Here is a 15,253-nt window from a genome sequence, read left to right on the forward strand (position 1 = left end):
TCCTTTCCTTAGTTCTCATGTCATTTAGTCTCAATCTCAAGTTGGATCTCAAGATCCAACTGCCTCAATGTCCATGAGGGCATCTATATGTAGATTGCCTTCTAGATCCATCTTTTTCCATGACTTTTCTCTAACCAGGAGAGCCTCTGAGGCCAGTGGCATGTGGGAGAATGTACATGATGAAGAATTTGGGAAATGGGTCCCTCAAATTAACATACAAATAGATGCACTATATAAACAAAATATATAGGTATGTAGGTACAGAGTATATATATAATGTTTTATATGTAAATTTATACATATTTATATAAATATATACATTTCTAAATGTGTGAGAAATTTAGCTATCATTTCATTTTCCATATAAAATAAATAACATGCAGAGAATCTTAGAAATAAAAAAGGATACCTACTCCTACTAATAATTGTTTTCCATCCTGCCAACCATGACACTGTGGCTAGATAAAAATTGGCAGGATACATTATACTTTCCTACTGTGTGCTACATTGTTTGGTTTAAAGGACTTTAAAAGAGTAGAGAATCTTATCTGTCTTCATTGGTTTAGATACTCTAAATAAATTTCTGCTAGTATATTCTACTTTTTTTTTTTTGCTCCTACAGCCATTACTTGGGTTTACTAAATCACTGGGCTACAAACCCCAGGCAAAATTGGTGCAAGGGGTCTGGGAAGCTATAAGAGGACAGGGAAGTTAATAAATAAGCAGGTTTACTTTCTGGAGATCAAATAAATACCAATACACATGCAAATATATGTGTATATGCATACATATATGTGTCTGTGTATATAAATATATACTTATTTTTCAATTATATATACTTAGTACTCAAATATTCAATAGTCAAATAAAATTTAAATATAAAATACTAATTTCAAATGTATATAGATGCAATTAATAAAATACAAAATCATTAAAAAGTATTACTGAATTCATAGTAGCCTATTATAATATTTATTCTCAGTCAATAGATACTTATAGTTTAACTACTAGAAGGAGGTAAGAGTATCCAAGAAAAATTTTCAGGTTAAAATGTGTATCTCATACTTAACAAGATTGGAAACTTCCCTTCCCCCTTTCTTCTTCCCTTATAAATAAGCCAACAACCTTCAAAATTGCTGCCCTTTCCACTGAAACTGAGTCAGTCTCTTTTCTTTCCCTCTTTCTTTGCTATCAGGCTTTCCAAATTATAAGGTTGTCTAGGGCAATTAAATTATAGCTTGTCTCCATAAGATCTAAATGAAAGTGATCCTGATATCAAAGGCAAAAATCATCTGAAAAATATAATTATCATACATGATGGATGAAAAGTCCCACCAATACATAGAGAAGTAATTTGGCATCTCTGAGGGATATTGGATTCTGGACGATTAAACAGCATCTCTCATGATTTAGGTTGAATGCTATCAAGGGCTTTATAAAGCTCCTAAAAATCTCACTAAAGGTCCTTATCAGCAGAAATCTTGTGGATGCCTTAAAATAAAGACGAAGCAAATGTTTTCTAAATAAAAAGCATAGAGGAAAAGTCCCCTCTGCATTTATATAACACTAAGCAGAGAGAGACTACTGCTAGTGATTAATTGAATTAGAGTGGCTGTAAAATTTATCAACAGTCATGTTCTTTCTTCAGCCTCATTAATTCTTCTAGAATATTACATAATAGGCATTTGGGCCAAGCTCTCTCCTGCTACTGGCCATATTTTATAGGTAATTCATTCTTGTCCTCAGAAATCTTCTGACCTATAATACGTAAAGTCAAATTGACTTTTTAACCTTTACCTACCAAATGAGAGTCCTGTAGTATGGTGATGATAAACTAATATAACCTCCCCACCTCCCAGATCTCCCCATTGTGGTCACCTCATCGGCCAGCTGGTCAGCCCGTCGCTGCATCTCTTCCAGCTCATTGCGCATATCAGCGTCTTCTGCCATGGTCACGGTGGTGGTGGGGACTTGGCCCTAAGGATTTGCAAAGTCTTTGGCCAAGGGTCCTACAATGAATCAAGAAAAGAAATGCTCAGGAGTTGCCGCAGTGAGACTTGCTATTCTTTGCATCTATAGTCTTGGACTTCAATGTCTAAAAAACACTTGCAATAATCACATACCAGGCCCATGTTGGTTACACTTTGCACAGTGCTCAGACATTGTTCAAGGCCAAAAATGTTCTATTCACAGGCTCTTAGTCACGCTTCTGAATGAAAAAATAGGTATATTTTGGCTACTTTGACAATACTGAATTCTATTTTCAAAGGTACAAATGTCAATTAGGATTAGGCATACCCAGGGTTCAGAAAGACAAAATAAATACTGTAGAGATGATGTGCCATGTGAATGTATTTTCAGACTCACTTTTAGAGACAAAAACTTTCACTGGAGAGAGGCTTTGGTCCTCAGTTGTTACCAGAAAGTGACAAGAGGTTTTTTGCTAGTGGAATGTTCACTGTTTCAAAGGGAAGAACAGATTCTGAGGTGGTGGCGATGGTGGGAGGAGAACAGTTAGCATTACCAAATTATTTGTGTTTGACTCATACAGACCAGAACATTACAAAAGAGCATTTAAAGCACTCAAGATGTGGGTTATTGGTGGAAGTGCTGAAAAGTAGGAAGATGAGAAGAATCTGCCATTTCCCTTAACAAAGGGATCCCACCAGTCCCCTTTAACACACACACACACACACACACACACACACACACACACACACACAACTACCATTTAAGCATGAGGTGGCTCTCTGGTTTGAACCAAAAAGGAAAGATGACATTTATTATATGTCTGTTCTTAGAGCATTTATGGATCGAAGCAGTTTGTAGACTGTAAAAGCCTGGTAAACCAGTTGTAGGGATGAGTTCAGATTCTTGACACTATATTTAGAAAAAAAACTTAGGATTTAATTCCCTCAGGAGGAATATATATGTTTATTATATGGGTCAAGGTTGATGTGAAAGTGCCAGGTTTTCTTGGAATATGAGAAATTGAGAAAGATAAATCAGGAAAAATTTCCCAGAAGACAGGTATATTTAGGAGTGATATGCACCAATTTTCCACGATGCTATTCTATGGTCCATGCCCTATAGAAATATAAGATGATAGGAAGCAGACCTCTAATTTCATTGATAAAGGGAACTCCTAGATGAGGAAATTTACCATTAGAATGTGAGGTCTTTGGATATCAGGGACTATGTTTTTTGAGTTTCTTCATATTCCCAGTGATTAGCAAAGTGTCTGGCATGCAGTAAGTTTAATATATGCTTATTGTTTATGCAGTGATGTTAATACTGTATATATTGTAATACTGTTATAATACTGTAATACAATACTATAATACTGTTAATACAGTAATATACATATAAAGTATATTCAGTAAGTTTAATATATGCTTATTGATTATTAATGTGAGCCAGCATCTTTTCCTTAAGTTATAGTCTAATAGAATTGCTTAGAACTCTTAGAAGCCATGTAACTTGACCAGGCTCACACAAAACAAAGATAAAACAAGAGCATGATATTATATGTGTCTACTTCCTATCAGAGAAAGATATTCATGGAAGATGCTGAAATTGTGAGAGAAACTCAAGCTTAGAATTTGACTTCATTATTCTACTTTAATTTTTTCTTTTTCGTGTATTAGGACTCTCTCTCTCTCTCTCTCTCTCTCTCTCTCTCTCTCTCTCTCTCTCTCTCTCTCTCTCTCTCTCTCTCTGTATCTCAGATGGTTTTCTTTAGCAGATGGGGAAACTAAAGCTCAAAGATGTTAAATTAATTGGTCAAAATGTGTTTGGAACAATGAACTCCTGAGCTGTGTCCTATGAATACATCTCCTTCCTGAAAGCTAAGGCAACATTTTTTTGGAAGTGAATTAATTTGGGATTTATTATGGTAATCTTGTACATTCTTTGCTACTTTAAATTAACTCCATATGAATGAACATTTTCAAAAAGAATCCAGAAGTAAAGTACAAACGATTCATGTGCTAAATTCATCTCTGAATAGATAATGAATTGCCAAACACCCGATTTCTTAGTTTCTGAAGACAATAAATCACAATATAGTTCTTGGAAAAGGAGTCATCTATAAAGTTTCAGGAAAGAGAAATATTTGCAATGATGCAAATGGTCAGAGATGAGAATAAAGAATTGATCAACCTGTGTTATATTTATCCTAAAGGAATAAAATTCTGGACCTGACATCATATGCCATAATCATGTTCCTCTTTTGCCATACCTAGTACTGAGTATATAAGGACTAGGTGCATCTTGTGTTTTAAGAAACTATAATTTAGGAAATAATTATGGGCAGAAAAACTCACAGTATTATTTGATGGAAATAACATTTGGTATTTTTTCCACTTATTGAATAGAAGCCTGAGGAAGAGAGATGATGCATAAAGAGAGCTAAAAATAAACAGTGAGAAAGCTAAAAAACCAACCAAACAAAATCCCCAAATTGCCAAATGAAAGTCAGATTGAATCTGATCATGATTACAAAAATATTTTCAGCCATTCTAGGAAATCTAGAAAAAATAAAGATCAGATTTAAAGAAATGAAAAAAAAAATTTTTTTTAATCCTAACCTTTTATATGATTTGCAAGGGTGTATGTGTGTGGGAGGGGCATCATCTGGTTTCTCACTTTCCCAATGATTTGGAATGGAACCAATCTTATATTTGTTAATTAACTTTCCTTTAATTAAGACTAAGTATAAAGCATGTTGCTAGAGGCAGAACCACCATTTTCTGAACACTTTCTCTTTATTTCTTTTTTTATACCTTTGTTCATGTTGGGCTCTACAGCTGTAATCTGTACCTCATTCCTATCTCTACCTGGGGAGTTCCTACCTATTATTCAAATACCACCTCTTTCATGAAGCCTTTCAGGGTCTTCCTGACTGGAAGAGATTATTTCTTCTTTTGAATTGCTTTTGATTTCATAGATTGTTAAAGCTGGAAGGAAACAGATATCATCTAGTACAACCTCATTATTTTATTTTGTATTTTTTTTCAATTTTAAATGGATTTTTTCACATCATTATCTTTTCTCTATTATATTCACACCCTCCCACAATTAAACATAACCTATTGATCTAGAAACAAGGTCTAACATCTGCTCCATTTTGCATGGTAATCTTTACTGAAACCCCTCTTATGAATTTCTACAATACCCTGGAGTTCTCTGGTGGTATTCATCATGTTCCTTCATTTTAAAGCTACTTGTATATAGGTCTTACTCCCATAGGAGTTACACTCCTTGAAGGCAAAAATTATGGTTGATTTATTTTTTAATCTTTCTTAGTGACTTTCTCAAGGCAGGTTCTTAATGAATAGCTGTTGAATTGTTCTAGAGAGCACAACCCTTCTGCCAAGAAGCATGAAACCAAGAAAGTCAGTGAGGTGCTCTGCAGAGCCAGCAGGCCATTATGGACTTTTGCTTATTTGAGCTAGAGAGAAACAAGTAAGAGTTCTCTCATGGTTCACGCCTCCTATCCAACTTCTCCCTATATATATATATATATATATATATATATATATATATATATATATATATATAGGTATTTCAGGCATGTCCCAAACAAAACTCATTTTCTTCCACCCCCTCAAAAAAAAATCTTCTCCACTTCAAAGCATCCCTATTACTGGCAAGGGCATACCCATCCTCTCATGCTCTTCAGGCCCACAGCTTTGCTGTCATCTTTGACTTCTCGTATTCACCCACCTATTTGTCCTTTCTACTTTCATAACATCTCCTGTTTGCATCTCTTTCACTCCACTCACAGAATCACCATCCCAGATCAGGCCTTCATCACATCTTGCCTGAACTATTGCATTAGCTTTCTAACTAGTCTTCCATCCCCAAGTCTTTCCTCACTACAAATTGCCTGCTACTATTGCCAAGATGATTTTTATAAAGTTTTGGTCTGACAATATCACTGTCCTGCTCAGTGAGGTAGATTACGATTTACTCTAGGATCAAATGCAAATTTCTCTGTTTGGAATTTAAGGCTCTTTATAACCTAGTCCTCCACACCTCTGGCACCAAGATTGGCACCAATAAGGTAACCCCTGGGCAAGGAGCCTCTAGGCTGCCTAAGGAGGGGCTAATAGACCCAGGTCAGAAATGGAACAGGTGAAAAGCTTCTGTGCTCATTACTGTGGGATAAAAGTCATGAGTGGTCACTTCACTTCCAGCCTAGGAAAAATAGGGAGAGGCAATCTTCAGAAATAAATGGGTGTTAACTAATTGACCTCTAGCTGAATTCTACCACTATAGCTTCCATCTACTGCCCCTGATTCTATTCTCTGAATCTAAACATTACAAGTCAAATTAGCCTTCCACATGACAAGTTTTCCAGTTTTCAAAGGCAATGATTACATAATCCCTAAAGCTTCATTTCTCAGACTAAACATCCTAATTCTAGTAATATCTTCTGGAGACCCTTTGCCATTCATATTCCCTCCTCCTAGTTGCTCTAGGTGTGATCAATGTATTTCCTAAAATGTGACACCCTGAACTGGACACACTATTTCAATGACCAACTAGGGCAGAACACAGTAGGGCTTTCGTCCCTTTAGCACTGGACAGAGAGACACAATGGTGACTAAGAGGAGCTTCCTTTCTTAGCATATCGAATTGTTGACTCATATAAATCAAGCTCCCAGTGACAGCATAATACTCAAAAGCATTTGACCTCAAAAGAACTAATCTCAGCTATGCCAATAAATCCAGGTGACTGGTGGATACTTAGAGGATGGGAGTGGGAAAATGGACATTTTGTCTTGATATTAAACCCTCTTTTAATATGTTTACTGTCAGTGCTTGATCAATTTTCTTTTTATTATTTTTTTAGCCTCAAACACATACATTAGTATTTCAAGAGAGAGCATCTGAAGAGACATAATGATGATAATTAATAGTAATTACAATAGCTAAAAGGATGTTGGTTTGTATTGAAATGGTGCTTAATATCTGGGCAACCCAAAGCATTTAACTCATATTTGTTCATCCAATCAACATTGTTTCTATGATGCCAGAAATAGTAAAATTGCCCAGTAAGAAACACTGATGTTGAAAAATCTAAGAGTGGAACTTTGTCCAAAATTTACATCACAAATTATTGTGGCTGTCATTGCTATTTCCTAAAACTGTGTTTCCATCTTGAGGAAAGAAACTAGTATTTCTAAAAAGAAGCTAGCAATACTCATTGAAACCACTTAAATAGAGCAACAAATGTGGCAAACCAAGCTGCCTGTTGCTTTTGTTACTTTTTTTTACTTTCTTGCAGGGTATAGAATGATTAAGAATTTTTTTTCCCACTCAACCCTAGAGGTAAAGGGGTCTAAATCCCAAAGATGATGACTTGGTATATCTACCAGATAACTTGATGCCTTGGGAATGGCACAGATCCTGTATTCATCCTCAGAGGGATTTTGGCAGAGCTAGTATCTAGTTGACCCCAAAAGACCACCTATCAAAGTGGTTACAAACTGGATCACTCCTATCAACCAGGCTTCCATTGTAATCTTAATGGGGGACTTACAAACAATATCTTAGGGTGGTAATTGATTGGATTTGATACATCTCAGAGAATGGCGAAAACAAAAGTGTCTTCCTTTTACAGGTCTTAAAAAGAGAGAGAGAGAGACTTGTTTCTTACCCTTCAATATTTTAGTTACATGTTTGTTCTTGATTTTGGCAACCAAACATAATTATTGTCATTAAAGAAGAAGTTCTGCCCAAGGTTGGAGAGCGCATAGATATTCACTGCAAAGAAGTCAGTGAATGGCTTCAGCATCCTGGCTAGCTGAGCACAGAGTTAGCAATGCATTCAAGGTCATAACAGCAAGTCAAGAGCAGAATCACCTCTTCCCGGAGCCCTATTCTCCCCCATGATAGAATCATAGCTTGTTACAGGAGGGAAAAGAGGAAAAACAAAACAGTTCACAACCAAGTCTATGGGGTTTTCTGATCACAAATCACAATTAACTTTCATGAACAGCCAAAAGGTTATGGAGTTCCCCATGCACCTCCACAGAGATTCATCGTTTCCGATGATTAGAGCCAAACAACAATACTTAACATTAACAGCAGTTCTCTGCTGCTTACATCAGCCACAGAAATGTCAAGGGGTTTGTCTCTGGGGAAGGTGTTTGGTACAAAATGTGGAGAGTTGGGGCTGAGGAAAATCCCAAGAAAAGGTCAGTTCATTCTCCAGCTTGCTCTTCCAATACCTGTTAATCCATTGATAACATAATAAAATCTGCCTTTGTTACCTTATTTTGTTATCCAATCCTGTTTGGCAAATTGAAGTTTGTCTCAACCACAGAGAAGTCATGAATTCACTGGAGTTAGAAATAGATCTTGACAATTTTGTTTCATGAAACCCTCAGGCACCCCAGAATCACCCTAGATAGGATTAGCAGGTTTGTACTAGATTGAACAATAGACCTTCAAGTACCCAATGATCTGTCTGGAATGGAGTGGTAGATGTAGTCTAATCTTTTTTTTTCTTTAACCTTTACCTTCCTTCTTATAATCAATACTGGGTATTGGTTCTAAGGCAGAAGAGTGGTAAGGGCTAGGCAATGGGGGTTAAGTGACTTGCCCAGGGTCACATAGCTAGGAAATATCTGAGGGCAGATTTGAACCCAGGAGCTCCCATCTCTGGGCCTAGCTAAGTATTCACTGAGCCACCCAGCTGCCCCCTAGAGTCTAATCTTAAGTACTCTTTTGTCTTGGAAGTTTCTCCTTTTGTATCTTGGTCTCTCCCAGGTAATTCAGCTCCAGAAAAAACTCCTCTTTCCTTTGTCTTTATATAAGCCAATCAGTTGTCTTTCCTTTCCTTTCCTTTATTCCCCAAAGTATTTATAAGACTCCTTGGAATTTCCCATGATGGAGCTTCCCATTCCTGGTGCATTTCCCTAGAGTCATTGTTCCCAAAGCCTCAGAGCTCAGCTCAGTGTGGTATTGGTGTTGTATGTGCTCATGACTCTTTGTGGTGGCCATAAGAACTGTCTCCCTTGTCCTGATTCAGGACTTGTTCTGAGTAACTGCTTTAGTGGTTCTGTGTTTTTCAAGGTTGACAATCTAAGTATGAGATTAGATAGAGAGCTCCACTTCTGCCTGAGTTGGGAATTTTCCCAGCTGGGGGCTTAAAATAATTGTTACTGAATTCAGAACTTTTTCTCTATGATAAACTCCCTAAAGATGAAGAGGGGGTAACCAAGAAGACATTGGAGGTCATTATATTGCCCCCTAGGCTTCAGATGAATGAATTATTATATTAGAGTGTTACCCAATGATTTCTGACCATATGAACTTTAGTAAGCTACAGTAGAAAGAACATTGAATTGGGAATCAGATCATCTGGGTCTGAATTCCAGTTCTGTTATTAGCAAATGTGTGACCTTTATGGGACTCAATTTCCTCAAAATTAAATGAGGGGACTGGATTAAATGACCTCTTAAATTCCCTTTCAGTTTTAAAGTTGTGGTCCTATGACTGAACTCAAGAATTTGAATTTCTCATCCTAACTCCTTCCTGTCCCATTCTTTATCATCAAATATTTATGAAGTAGTTAATATCTTGGGTGCACCAGGACAAAGTCATTGACCTCCTCTAGGAGTTGTGTTCTCAGCCTGCCATTTGGCAAATTGCCTGCTATCTCTGTGTCTGATTCCTCATCTTCAAGAAGGAAAGAGTGCCTGTCCTCTAGAGGGAGGTTGTGAGGAATAAGATAATGTCTGGAAAGTACTTTGATCAATTTGGAGAAAGAAGCTAATTATCTTGATTCCCCCCACTCCCATCCCTCCCACTTTTCTTGCTGTAACTGCATGAGAATGCTATCAAGGATGCAGTCAGTGCTATTATTTTCACTGGGGGAAATCTCTCCTTGAAGTTAATGCAAACCTAAGTAGGAAAGTGCTAATTCTAAGGGAATAATTAAGCATGCCCAGGGAGGCTGCTGCGAGACAATTCTATCAAACTTTCTCTAACATTCTAGCCTATTTGGAAGCAATGGAAAGAAACTGGGGAAAGAGATAGTTTCCCCAACTTTTCTAAATAAACCTAATTACTCAAATAAGGGCCAAGTATCAATCAGCCTTCACAGGTTTAAGCTCCTAGCCAATCAGTAGTTGCATTAATATTGGCTACATCATAAAAAAAAGAGAATGTTAAGATGGGAAGACTTGGAAATCTAGTCCCAATCTCATTTTAAGAATGAGGAAACTGATGCCCAATGAAGTGTTTCCTATGGTGTGGGATATACAAAATGGAGAGTCAATGGATCTGGGTGTGACCTGCCACTTACTAGGTATGTAACTGTAGCAAGTCACTTGGTTTGAACCTTGGTTTGCTCATCTGTAAAATGGAGAATCTCACAAAGACATTGTGAGCAAAGTACTTTGTAATCCTCAGAAAACATTTGATAAGTGTGATTTTTAAAATTATTGTTGTTAATAACTCCATAAAAGCAGGGACAATATCTTTTGTCTTCCCCTGCCCTGTTTCCTCCTCTGTCTTCACCAATTTCTAGTACTGCACTGGACCTGTAATTGACACTCAATATATCATAGTCATAGAACATTAAGACCTCGGAAGGACTTAATTCTAGCTCTGTCATATTATAACTAGTGAGTTGAAGTTCATAAACGGTCTGTTAAAGGTCATATAGCAAGACATAATTATGTAATATTTGCTCCTGCATTTGATGTGATTCACTCCTGTGATTTGTCACATCTTAACAAATGTCTATCATTTCTAGAAGACATAACCTTGACTCTAAAAGTGGAGAAATGGGGATTATTAGGAAGATTAAACTGGAGTTTAATTCTAATCACCCTAAAAAATAATACTTGAAAAGAGAAGAACTGATCCCATGCATTATGCAGTATAGTTAGGCAGTTTAATTCTCAGAACTTCAAGTTTCCCCCTGCCTGTGAAAGAAACAATAATAGTAGGAGAGGTTACTGAAGCTGGAGTTAACATTAGCATTAGTTAATGTCCAATGTAGCAAAAAATATTAGCAAATAACATGTACCAGGATAACATTAATACTTTAATTGTGAAAGATTACAATTAATTAACTTGTCAGATCCTAATGTCTTATTTATTGGTGTCTAACCTGAAAGGATGCCTCCCTTTCCTTTCCTACATTAGTAGATTTCTATTTTAGATTTTTTGGATAGACTTATGTTTGGTCAACTAATATGTTAGAATCATAAGTTTAGATTTAGAAGTCTAGAATAAATCATTTCATCTTTCAGATGAGAAAACTGAGGCTCAGAGAGAGGAAATGACTTGCCCAAGGTCATGCCCAATGATACATTCAGAAAATGTATCAGAGACAAGATTGTAAACTCAGACATCACTTATCTCTCTACTACAGCTCTAAAATTCTTCTTGAAGCTTACTGCAATCTCTATAACTTAGGTCAGAACCTCCTTTCTGATCTTGATTCTTTAAATTATTTTTTCACCTGTTTCTATTCCTCATTAAGGTTAGGGCATATCTGTGCCTCTAGCTTTCAAGTAGTAGTTGTTGTTGCTATTGTGTGTGTAAAACGCCTAAGTTTAGAAGGGGCAATTTCTCCACAAATAAAACGATAACCAGAGAGTCAAGATGGTAACAAGATTTGTCAGTTTTACCCTTCCCCACCTCCCCTCCAGAAATGAATGAAGTAAGTTTCAAGAGAAAGGGAGACAAAGGCACTTTGGAAACTACCCCATCTAACTATAAATCTAAAAGGCATTTCTGGAGCTGTTCTAGAGCTACAAAAGCAATGAATAGCACTTTTTTTTTCCATCAAAAACTGAAAGAACTCTTCCCCAGAGTTGATAAATAGAATTCACGCTTCTATTTTCCTGCTAGAGGAAGATGGGGGAAATAGTTTGGCCATTTTGTAAACCTCTCTCGTGAATCAATTTTGGTATTTTCTTGTTAGTGAACAACAACTCATTAACCACATTGGATAAATTTGAGAAAGCTTTGCCTGATAACTCCAGATGAGCACAAAGAATGAAAAGAAGCACTGGGTTTGCCATTTGAAGACTTGGTATTCAAGCAGATTCTGCTGCTTACTGTCTCTATGATCTTGGAGAGCCATTTAACCTCTCCATCCTCAGTGTTCGCATATGGTATATATGTAACTCTATGGTCTCTTCTAGCTCTATATCAATGAAAATATAAATGGTCTTTCAGCCATAAGAACCATCTATATCTCCATCATTTAAATGCTTATTCTCAGTGTGACCATGAGAATCCAGGAAGATGACCAATAGCTAAAGAATTTAACAGAGTACCAATTTATCTATAGTAAACTTCCCAGCTCTATGCCTGTATACATGGATTTGGGGGGGAAAAAAAGAAACCATAAATTGGTTCTTTATTATATGGAATTGAGGGAAATCTTCCCTATTGCAGCGTACAGTTTGTTTACAGTGAAAATTTGACAAGGAGTCATCTTTCTTCAGTTAATTTGATTTGATATTTTGACCTTGCTAATGGTGTGTTTCTGAAGAATAAATGTAGGCTGAACTATTCATTTTAAAGGAGGCTCATATCTTTTAGTTGTCACAGGTTCTCTCTGGTACTCAGTTTTAATGAGTTAATAGATCTTACAGCATTTCTCCCCTGCCCCCTTATGCCATTGCTCCCTGACCAATTTCTTGGTCCCATTATCTTGGCTATTCCAAATAATAACTCTTTCTGTATTGATATAGTTATCAAGATAATATCCTCTCCTTTCCCCATAGTATTCTTAAAGAAATGCATGCTACAGAAATACCCATGAATATATTCATAGGATAACAAATCTAGAGCTGAAAGGGACCTCAGAGGCTATCTAGTCCAACTTCCTAATTTTTTCAGATGGAGAAAATGAGACTCAAGAAGAATAGTGAGTTGGCTAACATGGTTCATATAAGAGATTGGATTTTAACCCGAGTCCTTGGATTCCAAAGTCAAGGATCTTTCCACAGTATCATGTTACATTCTATATAAAGATTAATTTATCATTCAACAAACTTGAGTATCTTCTGTGTGCAAAGCACTGAGCAGCATGTAAAATGTTTGTACTCCAAAGACTCCTTAGTGAATATCATTTGACAACACACTGAGATTTAATTAGGCTGAATCAAATGCTTTTTGGTATTCCTTGTTACTGGTCTACTTGTACATTACCTTTCCCCTCTATTTATAAAACAAATAAATAAGCAAGTAAGCAAGCAAACCTTCTAAAATTGAACTAGTATTGTGTCATTTTTCCATTTCTTTCAGAGAAGAAAATAAAGCAGGTCTACTCCAGGGAGACTCTGTCCTGCGTCATTCAAGGATTACTGGCTGCCAGGATGGTGGCTGGCTTTAATTTGGGCAATCCTCTTTAGATTGTGGCTTTTTCTCTAGGCACCTGACTGCCATGGGCTAGGGATTAAACTCTTTTCTTGTCAGGCTGAGGAGACAGCTTTGGTCTCTCTTAATCATAATACATGGAAGCAGGCTATGAGTAATACTGAATTGTACTTGAATATCTCATTTCTGGAAATGCCAGTATTTCCTTTGTTTGACAAATGCTACCAAACAGGCATTTAGCAAAGCCTTTAATTTAAGTATCACTTCCTGATGGTTTACTTGGAAGCTATAGCAGAGGACAATTTCTATTAAGATGAGAGGATGGCAAAATTAAATGTGACCACTTCTGTGCCCACCAATTCAAGGGCAAATGCCCAGAACCATGCCAATGTAGTAAAACCATAGGAATGGCTTGATGGAGAAGTGGATAGGTAGAAGCCAATATGACATAATTTTAGAAAGAATGAAAGACTCACATTCAAATACAGAACAGTTCTCCAATGTATACATGGAGATTTTGAACCCTAGACTTTAGTCCCCAGAAGTCCTTGGTATTTCCCAGAATTCCCTATAATCTCTCCTGAGTCTCCACGTTGGCAATATCATGTTATTGCTATCCTCTCTGTATGTCCATCATTACAGATTCATTCATTTTGGTTTAAATTAAATTCAAATTGGTGCTTAATAAATACTTACTAATTGTGTAAGACATCCTCCAGTTCCGTCTTTCCTCTTGATACTCATCAGAGACATTACCAATTCCATGAAAACTGACCATTCTCTTTTCAAATGTCAATATTATTGGGGGAGGTAGTCATCAACACCCTAGCACCCTGAGACTAGAGACATCCAGGACATGATGAGAGAACAGGAGATCAGGAATATGCCTTCAAGAACTCAAAACAAACTTTATCAAAGTTGACATGTTTCTAAGCTCCGAGGGAATGTCTTGTTTTAGTGACTTAATTCACTATTAGACTTAGTCAATCATCAGGACAATATAAGCAATTTCATTTTTATCTTTGCCACTCTGGCACCAACCACAGTAAGTTCATAGTAAGTGCTTAAATGCCTTTTGACTTGAATTAATGATAATGGTGATATTCTGATGGCATTACCAGAATACTACTGTCATATACAAACTCTAGGGGAAGTCATTCAGAACTTCCTTGTTGGTATACTAGATCTGAGTCAGTCTGAACTATGTAGAGACCTGAGTGGGTATATCTAACCCCTTAGGTAATAGGAGCATATACAAACCCTCTTCTATTCCTGTGTCCCCTAAACAGAGTAGGGGAAGGTACTGAAGTCTAGTTTCATTGCCTCTTCTAATCCATAAAATTAAAGTGTTGGATCACTTTGATGATCTTTAAAGTCCCTTCCAGCTCCATGATAATGATGATTCCATGTTCCCAGAATTTCAAACCCACTGCTTTTTTTGAATATAATACCCATCATAGTATTTTTCCTCTCAATCTAAGTTCATCTTTGGCATAATTGCTTCTCTTAGCTTCCTACCATTGAGTCATGTGTACTGGGTAAAGGGGACTCAGATTTAGATATGTCAGAGATAGTGATCATCAACACTGATTAAGGAGGGAGGTTTCTTTTTTATTTCCAACCATTCTCTAATTTCTCTTGGACTAGAATGGGATATTATTCTATAACTGATGACTCGGCAGATAAACTGCTTATGAATAGTCTTGTAGAATGAGTTTTTTTCTAGTGAAATATACTCTAAAGACATTGCTAGTGGACTATATGAAAGTAATTGTTGTTACCCATATATCTACTGAGTCCAGTCCATTTACTGTAAGACAGATGGTCACATCATCCATACTAGGATTATAATAATTGCAGAACTGGCCGAGATCTCCAGTTTCACACTGGCATA

At 36.7% G+C, this 15,253-nt stretch overlaps 1 protein-coding gene across 2 annotated transcripts in view; it reads right to left on the reverse strand.

Annotated features, from left to right (window-relative positions):
• Positions 1-15,253, reverse strand: part of SNAP25 (synaptosome associated protein 25) — a 91,082-nt gene that overhangs the window by 26,003 nt on the left and 49,826 nt on the right. For both annotated transcript variants that reach the window (XM_001374399.5, XM_001374420.5), the window contains exon 2: positions 1,879-2,009. In XM_001374399.5, coding sequence (XP_001374436.1) covers positions 1,879-1,950 — 72 coding nt within the window. In that variant the 5' untranslated portion in view covers positions 1,951-2,009. The remainder of the gene's footprint in view (positions 1-1,878; positions 2,010-15,253) is intronic.

Source organism: Monodelphis domestica, chromosome 1 (assembly GCF_027887165.1).
Source record: "Monodelphis domestica isolate mMonDom1 chromosome 1, mMonDom1.pri, whole genome shotgun sequence".
Classification (NCBI taxonomy): domain Eukaryota; kingdom Metazoa; phylum Chordata; class Mammalia; order Didelphimorphia; family Didelphidae; genus Monodelphis; species Monodelphis domestica.